At 44.6% G+C, this 15127-nt stretch overlaps 1 protein-coding gene across 3 annotated transcripts in view; it reads right to left on the bottom strand.

The window, feature by feature from the left end:
• ATP6AP2 (ATPase H+ transporting accessory protein 2) overlaps positions 1-15127 on the bottom strand; it is a 132220-nt gene that overhangs the window by 18130 nt on the left and 98963 nt on the right. For 2 of the 3 annotated variants that reach the window (XM_082865260.1, XM_082865261.1), the window contains exon 1: positions 589-722. The exons of the other annotated variant lie outside the window; for it this stretch is intronic. In XM_082865260.1, coding sequence (XP_082721386.1) covers positions 589-628 — 40 coding nt within the window. In that variant the 5' untranslated portion in view covers positions 629-722. Of the gene's footprint in view, positions 1-588; positions 723-15127 lie in introns of those variants that run through there. 3 annotated transcript variants of the gene reach the window in all.

The raw sequence follows: 15127 nt of genomic DNA, 5'->3' as shown, positions 1-15127 counted from the left end.
CTAAGAACGTGACTCACATCTTAGTTTCCAAATCCTTAAAATTGGGAACTATTGCAAACTACTGGGAGGAACTTTAAATTCTCCTTGAGAAATAATCATACAAAAACAATTACTCCACCTCCAACTTCCGTATCCTGAAACACTGGGGGGAGTGGGAAGATTTCACCAATTACTGATGATCACCGCTAGAAATGAAGACACCAGAAAAATGCAAAGAAAAGCAGCAGCTAATGGCAACTGAGAAGTCTGCCTTCACTTCTTCGCAGAGGGCTGCAGTTCAACAGTTGACTGAGACATGCATCCCCGTCCTCCGAAGCGCCTCCCGAGCCGGAAGAGGCTGGAGCAAGACAGGCGGACGCGCCTTTCTTGAAGAGGCAAAGGGTGGAGGCCGGCTCAGGTGCCCCCACGCAGCCCAGGCCCGCCCGGCCCCAGCAAGCCCGCCGGGCCGCGCCGCCACAGGCCGGCCCGGAGAGAAGGCGGAGAAGGAGGCGGCTGGGCCGAGGCCATCGCCAGCTGCCCGCACTGCGGCATCCGCCCCACTGCCGCCCACCCGCGGCCGCCCCCGAGTCCCGCGGCCCGGGGCCTTACCCGCCACCAAGAAGGACAAGAGCACGACGAGCACAGCCATGGTTCCGCGGCGGCCGCAGCAGTGCAGGGCGACACGGAGCTGGCCGGCGGGACGCCAGCGACCACCGCCGCACGAGTGGTTGACGAGCTCGGGCTCGCCCCGACTCCCTAAGCCCGCCCCGTCCTCGCCTCCTCTGGGACGGCTGCAGCCTTCTCCACCAATCGCCAGCTACGCCGCGGCCTGCGGAAGAGACGAAGCCCGGGAAACGTCAGCGTCGTGGGCGGAGCCTAACGTGATGGATGGAAGGCCCTGCCAATGGCAGGCAGCGATCAAAGAGCCGGGGGGTTCCTCTCCTGGCCCGTGACGAACGGTCACGGGATGGAGGGTAGGGCGGGTGGTCGGGGGCTGGGGGGATGACGAAACCTGTCGAGGGGTCCAGAGAGGCCACAGGGTGGGGCTGCCTCCCGGGTGCGGACCCTTTCGCCAGTCTCGAGCGACGGTCTCCAACCAGGGTGTCTGTCTGTCCCGGTCGCGTGGCCTCGCCCCGCTACGGGTGCAGCTGTGGAAGCTGCAGGGCTGGTTTGGGTTTCGCTTTGACAATTACACAGATGCCGAGCACCTGCTGGGAGGAAGCCAGGCGCTTCGGGAAACCCCTGCACTCCAAGTAGGGGTGCTAGATAAACTACAGGACGCCCAGTTACGTTTGAATTTCAGATAAACAACGATACTTTTTAGCATAAACATGTCGTGAATATTCCATGGGACATACTTACACTAAAAAAAAGTATCCGTTGTTTATCTGAAATTCAAATATAACTGGGCGTCCTGCATTTTGATTTGCTAAATCTGGCAACCCTATCTAAGATTTTCTGATCTACCAGGAGTTAATTACATTAATTACTTCCTTCATCCATTCACTCAGTGTTAGGCGAAGGCTAGACATAATAATTTGACCAGGATCCTCCCTTCTCACATCTTACGGGGTTTTATTATTATTATTATTAAACCTATGATATGAAGCAAGAAATGACAGTGTATCATCTGTGGTCAGAAAACGATGTCCCAGCCAATGACCTTGAAAGATGGATGTGGTTTCAGTACAAAAGGATAGGAGATGGGGAGGTTCAGGTAGCAAAAACTAAGCTATGACAGGGAGAAAACCCATCAGGTTAAGCATTAAATGTTTAGTTGAACCAAAGAAGAGGGGCACAAAGTGCTAAAAATTTCAATTAGGGACATGTTTATTGAGGATGTTGAATGTTACATAAAAGAACCACGCTTCAGTTGGTAGGAAATGGGGAGCCACTGAAAGGTGTCTGAGCACCGTTCAGTGCACAAATGCGAGACGAAACTGTTGGGGGGGAAATGCCCTACTATTTCCTCAGTTTCCAATCTCCATTTTCTTCTTGGGATTAATAGAGGGAGAAAAAAAGGAGAGTGGGTTGAAAGCAGTGACCCCAGCAGTTTCTCAGGTATCCTAGGAAAATACTCAGGTTTGAGCTGTCTAGAACCCCTATGCTTACCAAAGCCACTCTCAGTTTAGGGAATGGAATCTGGGTTTCCTCACTCGATTTCAGAAAACCCTTGGACTCTCGAATTTGCGTTCTTTCGGAGGAGAATTTGCACAAATGTGATTTCAAAGAAATCTGAAGGGGGAAGGGATATTTTTTCATTAGGAATGTGAAATTATTAGATTACCAAAACTATCTAAAGCAGCTAAGTTCAAAACAACTCTAAAATGACTGACTTGAAAAAAATAGATATCAATATAAGAATTTAATATTTTTTAAAAATTCATTTTCAAGCACGATGGAATCATTTCTCTTCACATCAACTAAAATTTCATTCTTTGTGCCTCTTGCTATGTATTGTAGAACAGGTTCTAGACCAAGGCCCTGAAAACGTTTGTCTAAATAATCAGCTAAAAGTGGAGCACAACTCCTGCAATTTCATCCAGCCTAAGAAACAGGGAAAGGAGTGAATTTTTCTGTTCTTGAAAGAGTTCTAGGACATTCTTATTTCTATTAATTTGAAGTAGACTAAAAATATTATAAATAGACTGGAACATAAAATAAATCCTGCCTCTTCCCCCCCCCCCCCAAGAAAACCTCAAAATCTCACAATCTTTCATACTCTATGTCTTGAGAAATAACATCCTTTTTTGAGCTAAGGGTGAACAGCTTGTCCTTTAAACCTAAGACCCCTTTTCATCTGAGGTCTCAAAGGGGCATTGCTGCTCCTTATAGCCTTGAAATGCAGCAGGATAAACGCTGTAGGAAGCTTTCTCCTTGTTTCATAGACTGAGAGATTGAAACCTGGGGGTGGGCATGCGTACTCAAGGTCACCTTCTGAATCGTCAGCAGTTCTGCTTTATGAACACAGCCCTTCTGATTCAATCTTTAGCGCTCAGTAAACAACCGGTGATGTGCAGTTAACTTTTCCATTGAAGCATTTCGAGGTGGATATGTGTGTGGCAGGATAATATTTGAAGTAATGACCCATGTGTTAGCCTAAAAGAACCTCCTCCCCGACTCTTGCCACACCTCTCCTCCCAGGCCAAATAGCCAAGACTCCAGCCATCCATTGCCCTGAGGGGAGGACTCTTGGAGAAGAACCAGAAAACAAAAATGCCAAATTCCTGGTTCTTGAGTTCCCAAAGGAGAGGTCCAGATAGAAGATTTGAAAGAATATGTAATATAGTTTGCTTCCCTAACTCTGCCCCCTCCACCCCTTATTAATTCCAGCAGTAAGTTCTGAGTGATCCCAGAGAGACCACTGTGAGATGGTCTGGTCCCTGCAAATCAGCCATCAGGGAGCCCTGTGGAGGGCTCCTAAATTAAAATTAAGGATTTCTTTTCAAAAGACACAATATACAGAATGGAAAAGTGAGAGAGAAGGAGAGAATAACTTTACAGAGGAGAAGCTGACAAACACTACTGCAGCCTGGTGATCAAGGTCAACATCCACAGTGACAAACCATGTTGACAGTACATACTCTTGACATGATGGGATGAGAATGGCACTCAATCTCTGTGACCTTCCTCCCCAAATCCATAACCCCAGTCTAATCATGAGAAAAACATCAGACAACTCCCAACTGAGGGACATCCTACAAGATATCTGACCGGTGTGCCTCAAAACTATCAGGGTCATCAAAAACAAGGCAAGTCTGAGGAACTGTCACAGCCAAGAGGAGCCTAAGTAGACATGACAACTAGATGTAATGTGGGATCTTGGATGGGATCCTGCAACAGAAAAAGGAAATCTGAATAAAGTATGGATTCTAGTCAAGAATAATGTATCAATATTGGTTCATTAATTGTGACACGTGTGCCGTACTAATGTAAGTTGTTAATAACAGGGAAAGCTGAGTGTGAGGTATATGGGAACTCTCTGTAGTATCTTCTCAATTTTTCTTTAAATCTAAAACGTTCTAAAAAATAAAGTCGATTAAAAAAAAAACCCATAAGGTAAGTGAAAATACAAGTCACAAAATGGGAAAAGATCAATTATATCCAGAAAGTGGAAATCACTCCTACAAATCAATAAGACACCACCTGATAGAAAAATGGGCAACTGACTTGAATAGATACTTTGCAGAAGAGGAAATAGGAAAGATCAGCAACTATATAAAAAGATGCTCAACTTCATTAGTAGTTAGGGAAATGCAAATTTGAAACCACGAGATACCACGACACACCACTAGATTGGCAAAAGCCTAAAAGTCTGACCATGCCAAGTGTAGGCAAGGATGCGAATCAACTGAAACTCTCATAACATGCTGGTGGGAGTATAAATTGGTACAACGATTTTTGAAAACATTGCCTTGTCTATTAAAGCTGAAGATATACATACCCTATGACCCAGCAGTTCCATTCCTTGGAAGAAATACTATAGGAATATGCACTTACATGTGGCAGAATACACGTACAAGAATGTTCATAACAACACAGTTCATAATAGCCCCGAACTGGAAGCAATTTAAATATCCATTAACAGTAGGCTAGATAATAAATTGTGGTATTGTATGTTTCATACAATGGCATATTATATCATAATGAAAAGGAATAAATATAAATAACAGATTATGTATTATATATCACATTTATATTGTATTATATTATATAGAAATAAGAAATGAACAGTATGATTCCATTTATATAAAGTTCAAAACCACACAAAAAGAAAGTATGCTGTTTAGAGACGCAGCATTGGTGGTCAAAGTATAAAGAAAGGCCAGGAAATGATTACCATAAAAATGTCATAGAAGTTACCTATGGGGCGGCAGAGAGAGGGGGATACATCTAAAAGGGACATGAAGCTCTGGGGATGCTGGTCATTTCTTAATGACTTAGATGGCTGTTGTTACACTAGCGTTCATTTCATTATTATCCACATTTTGAACATCGATGTTGTATGTTTGTGTGTTATCTTTTACAATAAAAAAGGTTTTTGAAATCTAGTTTGCTCGTTTGAATCTTGAGGAGTTGTATCTCCCTTCGACTTGGTAGGAATTATTTGTATGCGATTTCAACTTACGTTTGGAGATTCTTGTGTTTACACAACATGTGTTCAATGAGGGTGGAAGTTTCCAAAGAAAGGCCAGAGTTACGGTTGGCATGTTAACTGCTGTCTTACAAGAGATCTTAGAGATGGTATCTACTGCGGGAATTCACCACAGGGCAAAATCCAGGCTTCAGCCCCCCAGCCTGAGAACAACAGTTCTGTCAGTGTCCCAGAGGGAATGTGACACTGTGACATTGACCCAAAACAATAAAGTCGTAAGTTCTTAAAGTTGCAAATAGCATTTTGACATATATAAGTATGTGGTAGTCTGCATATTCATGACAACCTGGTCAGTGTTTTCTCTCCAAAAATGCAAGTGACACAGGAATCCTAGTTACTCAAAATCAACTTGGTGAGTACGAAGCCACAGCAAATAGTTAACGAATCAGGCTCTGTTGTACCCATCTCCGCAGCTGGAACACACCCACTGGGCAGACTACATAATTGTGTCAGACTGACAGGGCACTGTAAGAAGCCCCCTTTGGGTTTGACTGCATATACCATACCTCTCCATTCGTGAGAGCTTCCAACCCCCTTCCATGGTCTTCGCCATATTTGTTTTCCTGATTAAACTCTGACGGAGACAGAGCGCAATCTTACTTCCAAGTTTTAGTGGGCATTTCATCTCACCGAGCCACTGGATACTGACTTCAGTGACTGGGTTAGTTTCTCTCCAAACCCCCCTGAAAAACCTAACCAAAAGCACCATGTCCTCTGAACTTATGATGACAGAAGTCAGAATGTTCGTAATCTGAGGGTGAGGGAGATAGGCTGAGAAAGGGCACAAGGGAACTTTCTGGGGTGATAGAAATATTCTGTATCTTGATCTCGACTGTGGTTACATGGGAGATATACATAGATGAAAACACAACAAGCTGTTCACTTAAGATACGTGCATTTTACAGTAGGCAAATTACACCTAAAATATTTTAAGAGTATTCTCAGATTGCACCTCGTAGATGAGTATATTTAAACTAACATGAATAGAAGTTGTTTAATTTTTTCATTCACTCATTCATTCATATATCCAGTGTTGGCTATTTGCAGTGTGCTCTGTGAACACTGGGTCCTGCTAACTTGGAGATGAACCCTGAATAAATAACCTGAGAATTTACATCCCATATGAAGGGGGAAAGGGGAAAAAGCTTCTTTTCATATGGTTTAGCTCCAAGTTAGCAGGGCCCAGTGTTGACAGAGCGCATTGTAAACATTCAACATTGGATATATGAATGGATGAATGAATGAATGAACAAATTAACAAATGATGGTTTCTAGTCATACACAGAGTATATAAGGGAATCTTCTGCTAGTGAAGTGATCACAGTAAGTTCATTTTCCAGATAATTACAAAAGGCAAGAACAAGGTAAGACCATACTTTGGCAACAACTGTTTTCAAGACAGCTTCTGAAGCTGACAGGAGCTGGCTGGGATGCTTGGTCACCTGATCAGGTCCTTGGTCCTCTATTTCCCCCACTGACTCCCCTTCTGTCTTTTTTTTTTTTTTTTTTTTTTGGCCACCCTGCACAGCATGCAGTATCTTAGTTCCCTGACCAGGGATCGAACCCGTGCCCCCTGCAGTGGAAGCGCGGAAGTCCCTCCCCTTCTATCTTTTCTGCCATGCTCATTCCGCTTTGGGCCCATGGACTACCCCTCACTCTTTCTCTTCACTACGCCCTGATTTCCCTGCCTCTCAGGACTTCTCTTGGAACTACTGGACAAAACCCAGACCCCAGAATCATGTGGCTGCTTGCCTTCTCTTCCTATAATGGGCTGCTGACGGTTGCTGTGGAAATTTCCCTACCTCTGGGGATTGGCTCTCAGCTGGGCCCCCAAAACCTGCCCAATCATCCTTTCTCCTGACCCAGTCACTGCCTCCTCTCTCCCTCCCCCACCCCCATAACTATTTAAAGCTTCCAGCAAAAGTCTTCAAGCCCCTATCTCCCCCTCCCCGCCCTCCCTAGCTCCAGTCCGCTGTCGGGCATCCATCCTGCTGCCCGTAATGGGAAAGAGTCTAGACTCAGGAGTGTGCATTGGTCATTACCGATCCATTACCAGCATCAGGAAACCAACTGTGCTCCCTCTTCTCCCATCACCTCTGGCAGCTACTTCCCCTTCCTTATGAATGTGGTGAGTTATGAATGAAAAATGTCCAGTCTCCAGATACCCTCCCTCAACCTCAGAGGGCAACACCAGGAACCCTGCACACAGCAGCCTGTGGGGGCGTCCTGCACTGACCCACTCCCGGTTGTTAGTGAGATTAGTGAGAGCCGAGAGGGGAGCGTGGGAGCCTGGCTTTGCACCGTCACTGCCCTCAGGCATGCACCCCCCATCCCCCCCCCCCCCCACACACACACACATTTTGAGCGTCCTGAGTTCCAGTGCGTGCTGGATGGTGTGCCCAGGGCTGGGGAGAGAAGGGCAGGTCAGACTCAGCCTCGTGTTCCTAACCCACCCGGTGTTCAGACTCCTGCTCTGGCCTTTGCTTCCGCTTTTGTTCACTGTCAGACTGTCTCTTGGTGCCCGGTTCGGCCTTCTAGTTACAGATGGTTTGCTTGTTTGAGTACATTTTAAATTTGAGAATAGTTTGAGGTGTACAAAAAAGTTGCAAAGATAGCACAGAGAGTTCCCACATACCCCACACCCAGTTTCCCCTATTGTTAACCTCTTATGTTAGTTTGGTGTATATTTGTCACAACTAATGAACCAATAGTAACACATTATGATGAACTAAAGCCCATGCTTTATTCAGATTCCCTCAGTTTTAACCTAATCCAACTGGAGTTTTGATTCATTTCCTTCCATCGTCTTCTAAATTTGCCTTGGCCTGAGCATGGATGGTCTCGGTCTGCAGCCCCACCCTGACGCCACTCCTGCGCAGCTGCAGTGCTCTGCATCTCAACCAGCAGCTGAGCCTCAAGCCTGGAAGCCCCAGTGACCTGCAGTTCTGACCTGCACCTGTATCTGGAGCTATCGCATTGTCTCCTGCAACCACTGCATCCTTCCCTCTGGACTCCTGTTAAGTCTATTTGTATCAAGTTTTACCAAACTGGAACACTTCCACACATATTTGGCTTGATCAGAAGTGATCTGTTTGCAAGTGACCTTAACAAAAACAGGGAGTCTTTATTGGTAGGATGTAAGGGTATATAACAACAGTGTTGGATAAAGGGTTCCTGTTATCCAACTGACTGTGATCTTGGACGAGTGACTTGACCTTTCAGGGCTCAGTTTCCTCATCTGTAAATGTGGATAATTGTGGTGTCAACCCCATAGGTCATGCGACGATTGAAGTTAATACGCATAGGGCTTCCCTGGTGGTGCAGTGGTTAAGAATCCGCCTGCCAATGCAGGGGACATGGGTTCAATCCCTGGTCCGGGAAGTTCCCACATGCCACGGAGCAACTAAGCCCATGCGCCACAACTACTGAGCCTGCGTGCCACAACTACTGAAGCCCGCGCGCCTACAGCCTGTGCTCTGCAACAAGAGAAGCCACCGCAATGAGAAGCCCGCGCACCGCAACGAAGAGTAGCCCCGGCTCATTGCAACCACAGAAAGCCCTGCGCAGCAACGAAGACCCAATGCAGCCAAAAATAAATAAATAATAAATATATAATTTTTAAAAATTAAAAAAAAAGTTAATATGCATATAGCACTTAGAACTTGGCATGTGAGCATTCAGTCATCCTTAGCCATAATAATAAAGGTGACGATGACGATGGTTATAAAGGTGTCTCAAGGAAGAACCAAGGAAGAGCATCAGAAGTAAGACAGAAAAACAGGAAAGGAGGTTCCTTTTTTAAGGCTACGAGGTCTCTCTCTTTCCTGCTTTTCTCTAAGTGTTTGATTCCTTCTTCTGTCCTCTGAAGATTGGGACACAGGCTACAAACTGAAGCTGAAGTTCCTAGTGCCTTCAAGCTAGGAGGCTCAATGTTGGTGTTCACGTTGCAAATTTCCGGAAGAGAAAAACAGAGAAGGCCCGCCGGGGTAACGCAGCCTCCGGGGGTCCTGTCACTGGTGGTATGTGTAGGGCCGTATGGAGCCAATGGATTCCTAGGGCTTCCCCTCCCAGACTGAGGAAGTGGCAGGTTCTCTCAGGGGGTGTCATAGTTATCTACTGCTGCATCACAAATAGCCCCCAAATTTAGTGGCTTCAAATCATTAGCTTTTATAATCTCTTAGGGTTTCTCTGCGTCAGGAATTTGGGAGCAGCTCAGCTAGGTGGTGTCCTGGCTTGGGGATCTCTCATGCCACTGCCGTCAGATGGTGGCTGGAGGTGTGGTCATTCTGAAGGCTTCTGCACTCATGTGTCTGACACCTGAACTGGGAAGACTCAAACAGCTGGGAGTTGGCACAGATGGGCATACTGGGTATCTTCCTCTCTCTATTTCTATTGATACGTGATCTTTCCACATGAAAAGATGATGTCTACATGATCATTCCAGCATGGTGGCTTCAGGGTAACCAGATGTCTTACATGATGGCTCAGGACACCAAAGGCTCAAGCGTGTGTCCCAAGAGGGAGAGAAAGCCAGGTGGCAGCCATTTGGCATTTTATGACCGGGCCTTGGAAGGTCAGCAAGCATCAATCACTTCCTTGCTCACTTGTTCATCACATCACTTGCTTGGTCAAGGAAGACAGAAAGATCTGCCCAGATGGCCCAAAAGCACATGAAGATGCTCGACGTCACTATTGATTAGAGAAATGCAAATCAAAACTACAATGAGGTATTACCTCACACTGGTCAGAATGGCCATCATCAAAATGTCTACAAACAATAAATGCTGGAGAGGGTGTGGAGAAAAGGGGACCCTCGTGCACTGCTGGTGGGAATGTGAATTGGTACAGCCACTCTGGAGAACAGTATTGAGCTTCCTTAAGAAACTACAAATAGAACTACCATATGATCCAGCAATCCCTCTCCTGGGCATATATATATTTAGAAAAGATACATGCACCCCAGTGTTCACTGCAGCACTATTTACAATAGCCAGGACATGGAAGCAACCTAAATGTCCATTAACAGAGGAACGGATAAACAAGATGTGGTACATATATACAATGGAATATTACTCAGCCATGAAAAAGAATGAAATAATGCCACTTGCAGCAACATGGGTGGACCTAGAGATTATCATACTAAGTGAAGTAAGTCAGACAGAGAAAAACAAATATCATATGATATGACTTATATGTGGAATCTAAAAAAATGGTACAAATGAACTTATTTACAAAACAGAAACAGACTCACAGACTCTGAAAACAAATTTATGGGTACCAAAGGGGAAAGGTGGGGGGAGGGATAAATTAGGAATTTGGGATTAACATATACACACTACTATGTGTAAAATAGTTAATCAACAAGGACCTACTGTATAGCACAGGGAACTCTACTGAATATTCTGTAGTAACCTATATGGGAAAAGAATCTGAAAAAGAACAGACATATGTATATGTGTAACTGAATCACTTTGCTGTACACCTAAAACTAACACAACTTTGTAAATCAACTATAATATAAAATAAAAATTAAAAAACAAGAGGGACTTCCCTGGTGGCACAGTGGTTACGAGTTCACCTGCCAATGCAGGGGTCGTGGGTTCGAGCCCTGGTCCGGGAGGATCCCACACGGGTGCCCAAATAAGCCCGTGCGTCACAACTACCAAGCCAGCGCTCTAGAGCCCACGAGCCACAACTACTGAAGCCCACGCGCCTAGAGCCCATGCTCCGCAACGAGAAGCCACCGCAATGAGAAGCCCGCGCACCGCAACAAAGAGTAGCCCCTGCTCGCCACAACTAGAGAAAGCCCGCGCACAGCAATGAAGACCCAACGCAGCCATAAATAAATAAACAAATAAATAAATAAAACAGTAAGAAAAACTAAAAAATTGTTAACACTTTAATAAAAAAAAAGCAAGAAAGGTCTGCCCAGGTTCAAGGGGAGGGAACGCAGCACCCCGACCCCCACCCCCACCTGTCAACGGAGGCCTGTCAAAGTCACACCGGAAGAAGAGCTTGTGCGTTGGCATATTTATTGGCGTGACCATCTTTGGAAAACACAATCCCCAACAGGGGGGTTGCACACAGATGAGGAGACAGTGGCTGCCATATCTAATATAATACTATCTAATGTATTTTAGCCAAGAATATATTATAAACATTTCTCCACATAATTATTCTTCCCCAACATCCTTTTCTAACAAGCTTTAAGTTTTGAAATTCATGTTATCAAAGTAATACATACTCATAAAAAATTCAAAACGCAGAAATGCATAAAGAAACAATGGAAGGTCCCCCCTTCTCTTCCTGCTAATTATTCTCTAGGTGTAACAATAAATTTTATATCTGTTTAGACTTTCCTTTATACCTATTTAATCATATATATGATTTTATTTTTTTATAAAAATAAAAATCAGGGCTTCCCTGGTGGCACAGTGGTTGAGAGTCCGCCTGCCGATGCAGGGGACGTGGGTTCGTGCCGCGGTCCGGGAAGATCCCACATGCCGCAGAGCGGCTGGGCCTGTGAGCCATGGCCGCTGAGCCTGCGCGTCTGGAGCCTGTGCTCCGCAAAGGGAGAGGCCACAACAGTGAGAGGCCAGCATACCGCAAAAATAAATAAATAAATAAATTTAAAAAATAAAAATCATGTTATATATTCTTGCTTATTTTACTTTAAAATGGTTTAGCGATCTTGCTGTAGCAGGAAGTGATGTGTCATACTCTTTTTAATTGGTGCATAGTATTCTGTTGTCTGTGTTACGATGTCTCTAATTTACTTTAAGGACGGGCAGTGTGTTATAAAGTGTGTGTTATTTAGTTTAAGCTATGCTTTCAGGGCCAGTGAGCTGCTCTTTACGGGAATTCCCACTCCAGGAGCGGCGGCCAACTTTAATCAGAAAAGTCACCCTCCACGAGCTTCATCTATTTTTACCTCCCATCAACACTAGATTTTGCTGATTAGTAGAGTGATTGTTCAAGTGAATCTGCACAACGGATATTCCCAATGGGCTCTTATTGTTGAACTGAGAAGTATTCAAGGTATATGGCTTGCCTGAACTATTTTAGAGACACTCTCCGAACTTGCACAGACAGGGCAGTTGAATCTAGGCAGGCATGTAGCCTGTGCTCAGGGGCACGTCTGGCTAGATCTCTAAGGGGGCCTTTGTCCAACCATGAATCTGGATATTCTGGTCGCCTGATGCTGCCTTCAAGGCTAATAGAATCCTGCTTCTAGAGTGCTGTAGCCTCCGCCTTAAATGAATTTTGCATGTAAGGACCGAGCTGGGACTCCTTTGGGTACACAGAAGAGGTTGTACCACTGTTGCTTAGGCCTGCTTGTTAATTTCTACCTGGCTGATCTGGGCCTGAGACCTGCTCTTGTTACAACCTGGTGGCTAGGTGGGGAATAGGTAGGCCTCACCTACCTTGGACTAATGGCAGTTACAAGAGAGCCTCGTAAGACTACCTGACCAAATTGACCTTGGTCAGTTCACAACATTATGGATCATAATTTATTTTTCCAAACCCATTTCAACAGACATTTACAATGCTTCTAATGTTTTGCCTTTACATTAAACATTGCAGTGCCATCCACTTCACAAAATGTTTGCATACATTTTTTTAACATAATAATTGCATACTATTTCATTGAGGGGATGCACCCATATTTATTGATCTAACCCCCTATTTTTGTATCTTCGGTTTTGGCAGAATCCAAATCAGAACCTGGGTCCGGTTGATGGAAGCCCAGGTCTTTTCTAATGCTTTGAAACAGAATTTTCTGGAAGATGGAACCTGGGAGTAAAGTGCCAAGGAGCTAATAATGGACGTTGTTCTTTTCCCAGTTCCTGTTTGGGGATTCCATCCAGGACCTCAATTGACTTTTCACCTCTCTGGGTCTGCTTAAAGTGACTTCCCACCCTTGTTACAGGTATGATTTTCTGAACAAACATAAGAAATCCTGTTGTTACAGAATCTAATTTTCAAACCCAGGAAGGTGCAAAGCTCAGATCGTCAGTATATGGAGTTAAATATAACCTCCTGCACTGAGCTATATATTTAACGTCCTAATTAATAATTCAGAGCATCAAGTGCAGTGTGGAAAGATATTATGTCTGCACTGCCTGTTTGTGGGAAAATCTGCTACCTTAACTGCATTCCACTCACCTTTCACCCACCAACCAAAAAGCAAACCAGAGACATTCGCCAAGAAGTGGCAAGCATATATTAATGACAAAGGGCAGGAAGATAATTGTTCTCATTTACCGGTGATAACACGAATGAATAGGGAAGGACTTCTTTAAATTCTGTTTTCTGAGACAATGGAGATTCGCTATGGATTTTGGCCTTTGTTATAGTGTTTTATAGTCTGTGTTCCTAAGAACTGGGTCAGATTTTGCATTATGTCTGTAATTTATTTTGGAGTACCTGATATTTACATTCCTATAATGCCACGCTAATACAGGAGTTTTTAAGTTAGAGGAGTTTTTTTTTTAATTGAAATAACAACTCTCCCCCCTCTATACCATACATTCTACACACAGTTCAATGTGACTTAGTTCTTTCAAAATGAATTCATCTGTAATCTCCCCTCCTGCAGAGTTCGTCCTCCCACTCCACATACCTTTTCTCCCCTGGCCCAAGGCAGCCAAAAAGTACGTTCTATCTTTTCTGATCCTCCAGAGTAGTTTATCATTCTTTACCTTATACAGCAAGGCGCTTCCTTAGTTGGGATTTTAATTTGTTTCTAGGTAAGAGAAGTTGCTTGTTAAAAGCTGTCTGGGTCCTGTTTATAAGTTTATCCAGTACAGCTTTATGTGTAATTTTAAAAGATTGCAAATAGCCTGAAAGTCTACCAATTAGAAGACTTTCGGTTAAATAACTTACAGTACATTCATGCTTTGGAATACTCTGCAGCTGTAATAAGACCAGAAAGCCCTATGGATTGATTGTAAAGATATCCTGTTAGGTGAAAAGAAAAAAAAAAAAGGAAAAGATATCCTGTTAAGTGAAAAAAAAATCAAGGAGCAGAACACTGTGTATTGTATGCTACCATTTATGTAAAAAGGAGGGGAATATATATATATATATATATATATATATACACACACACACACACACACACACACACACACACACACATAGAGAGAGAGATATTGGCTTGTATGGACATACAAATATTTCTAAAGGAAACACAAGAAACTGATAAAATTGGTTGCTTTTGGGCAGAGGATCTGGGTGGCTGAGAACAGGGGTGGAATGAAGACTTTCTCTTATGTATCCTTTGATAGCTTTTGAATTTTGAACCATGCAAATGTATGAGCTGTTTGAAAAATAAATGAACAAGACGAAAAGTAAAAAGCAAACAAAAGGAAGGTGAAACAACACGGGCTGCGTAGGGGGAGGCAGCAGGTCACTTTGGTGTTGACTTTGGTTCCAAGGGGTCCTCAAGCCACCCCTCCTAGCTATGTAGATGCGTGGTGACAGATAGCTCAGGGGAGGGGTATAACAAGACCTTTCTTTGTGGCTGGATATGGCCTCTCCCAGGAGGCCTTGGTATGCAGAGACCATCCCAGAGCAAATCTGTGTGGCACTCAAGAGATTCCTGAGGTTATAGGGAACTGGCTTGAGTCCTTCACTTTTGAGCAATCTCCCTTCTCTGATGGGTTCAGAGGGTCCGGGCGGGGGGCTGCTGGCTGGGGAGGGGACATGGGAACTCTTGGGGAAGTGCACCAAGAAGGAAGAAGCTTGACTAGGTTCAACACCTTGGCATTGACCATTGCTGGGGAAGGTAGATTCTGGTCAGGGGTGGGGCTGGGCCTGCAGGCCCCCAGGTCTGTTGTGGAAACAAGGGCCGAGTGTGTCAGGGGCAAGTGAAGAGCCATACGATGGGATCCAGTTCTTGGCATCTTATCCCAGGGTCCCCCCAAGGGAGGGGGTTGGCCTTCCTTGGAGAGCCACTGGGGCCTGGACAAGAGCTGGACTCGCAGTGAA

Source organism: Leucopleurus acutus (assembly GCF_964270905.1).
Source record: "Leucopleurus acutus genome assembly, chromosome: X".
Lineage (NCBI taxonomy): Eukaryota > Metazoa > Chordata > Mammalia > Artiodactyla > Delphinidae > Leucopleurus > Leucopleurus acutus.
Note: the sequence above shows the minus strand (reverse complement) of the source record. Positions and strands in the feature narration are given on the sequence as shown.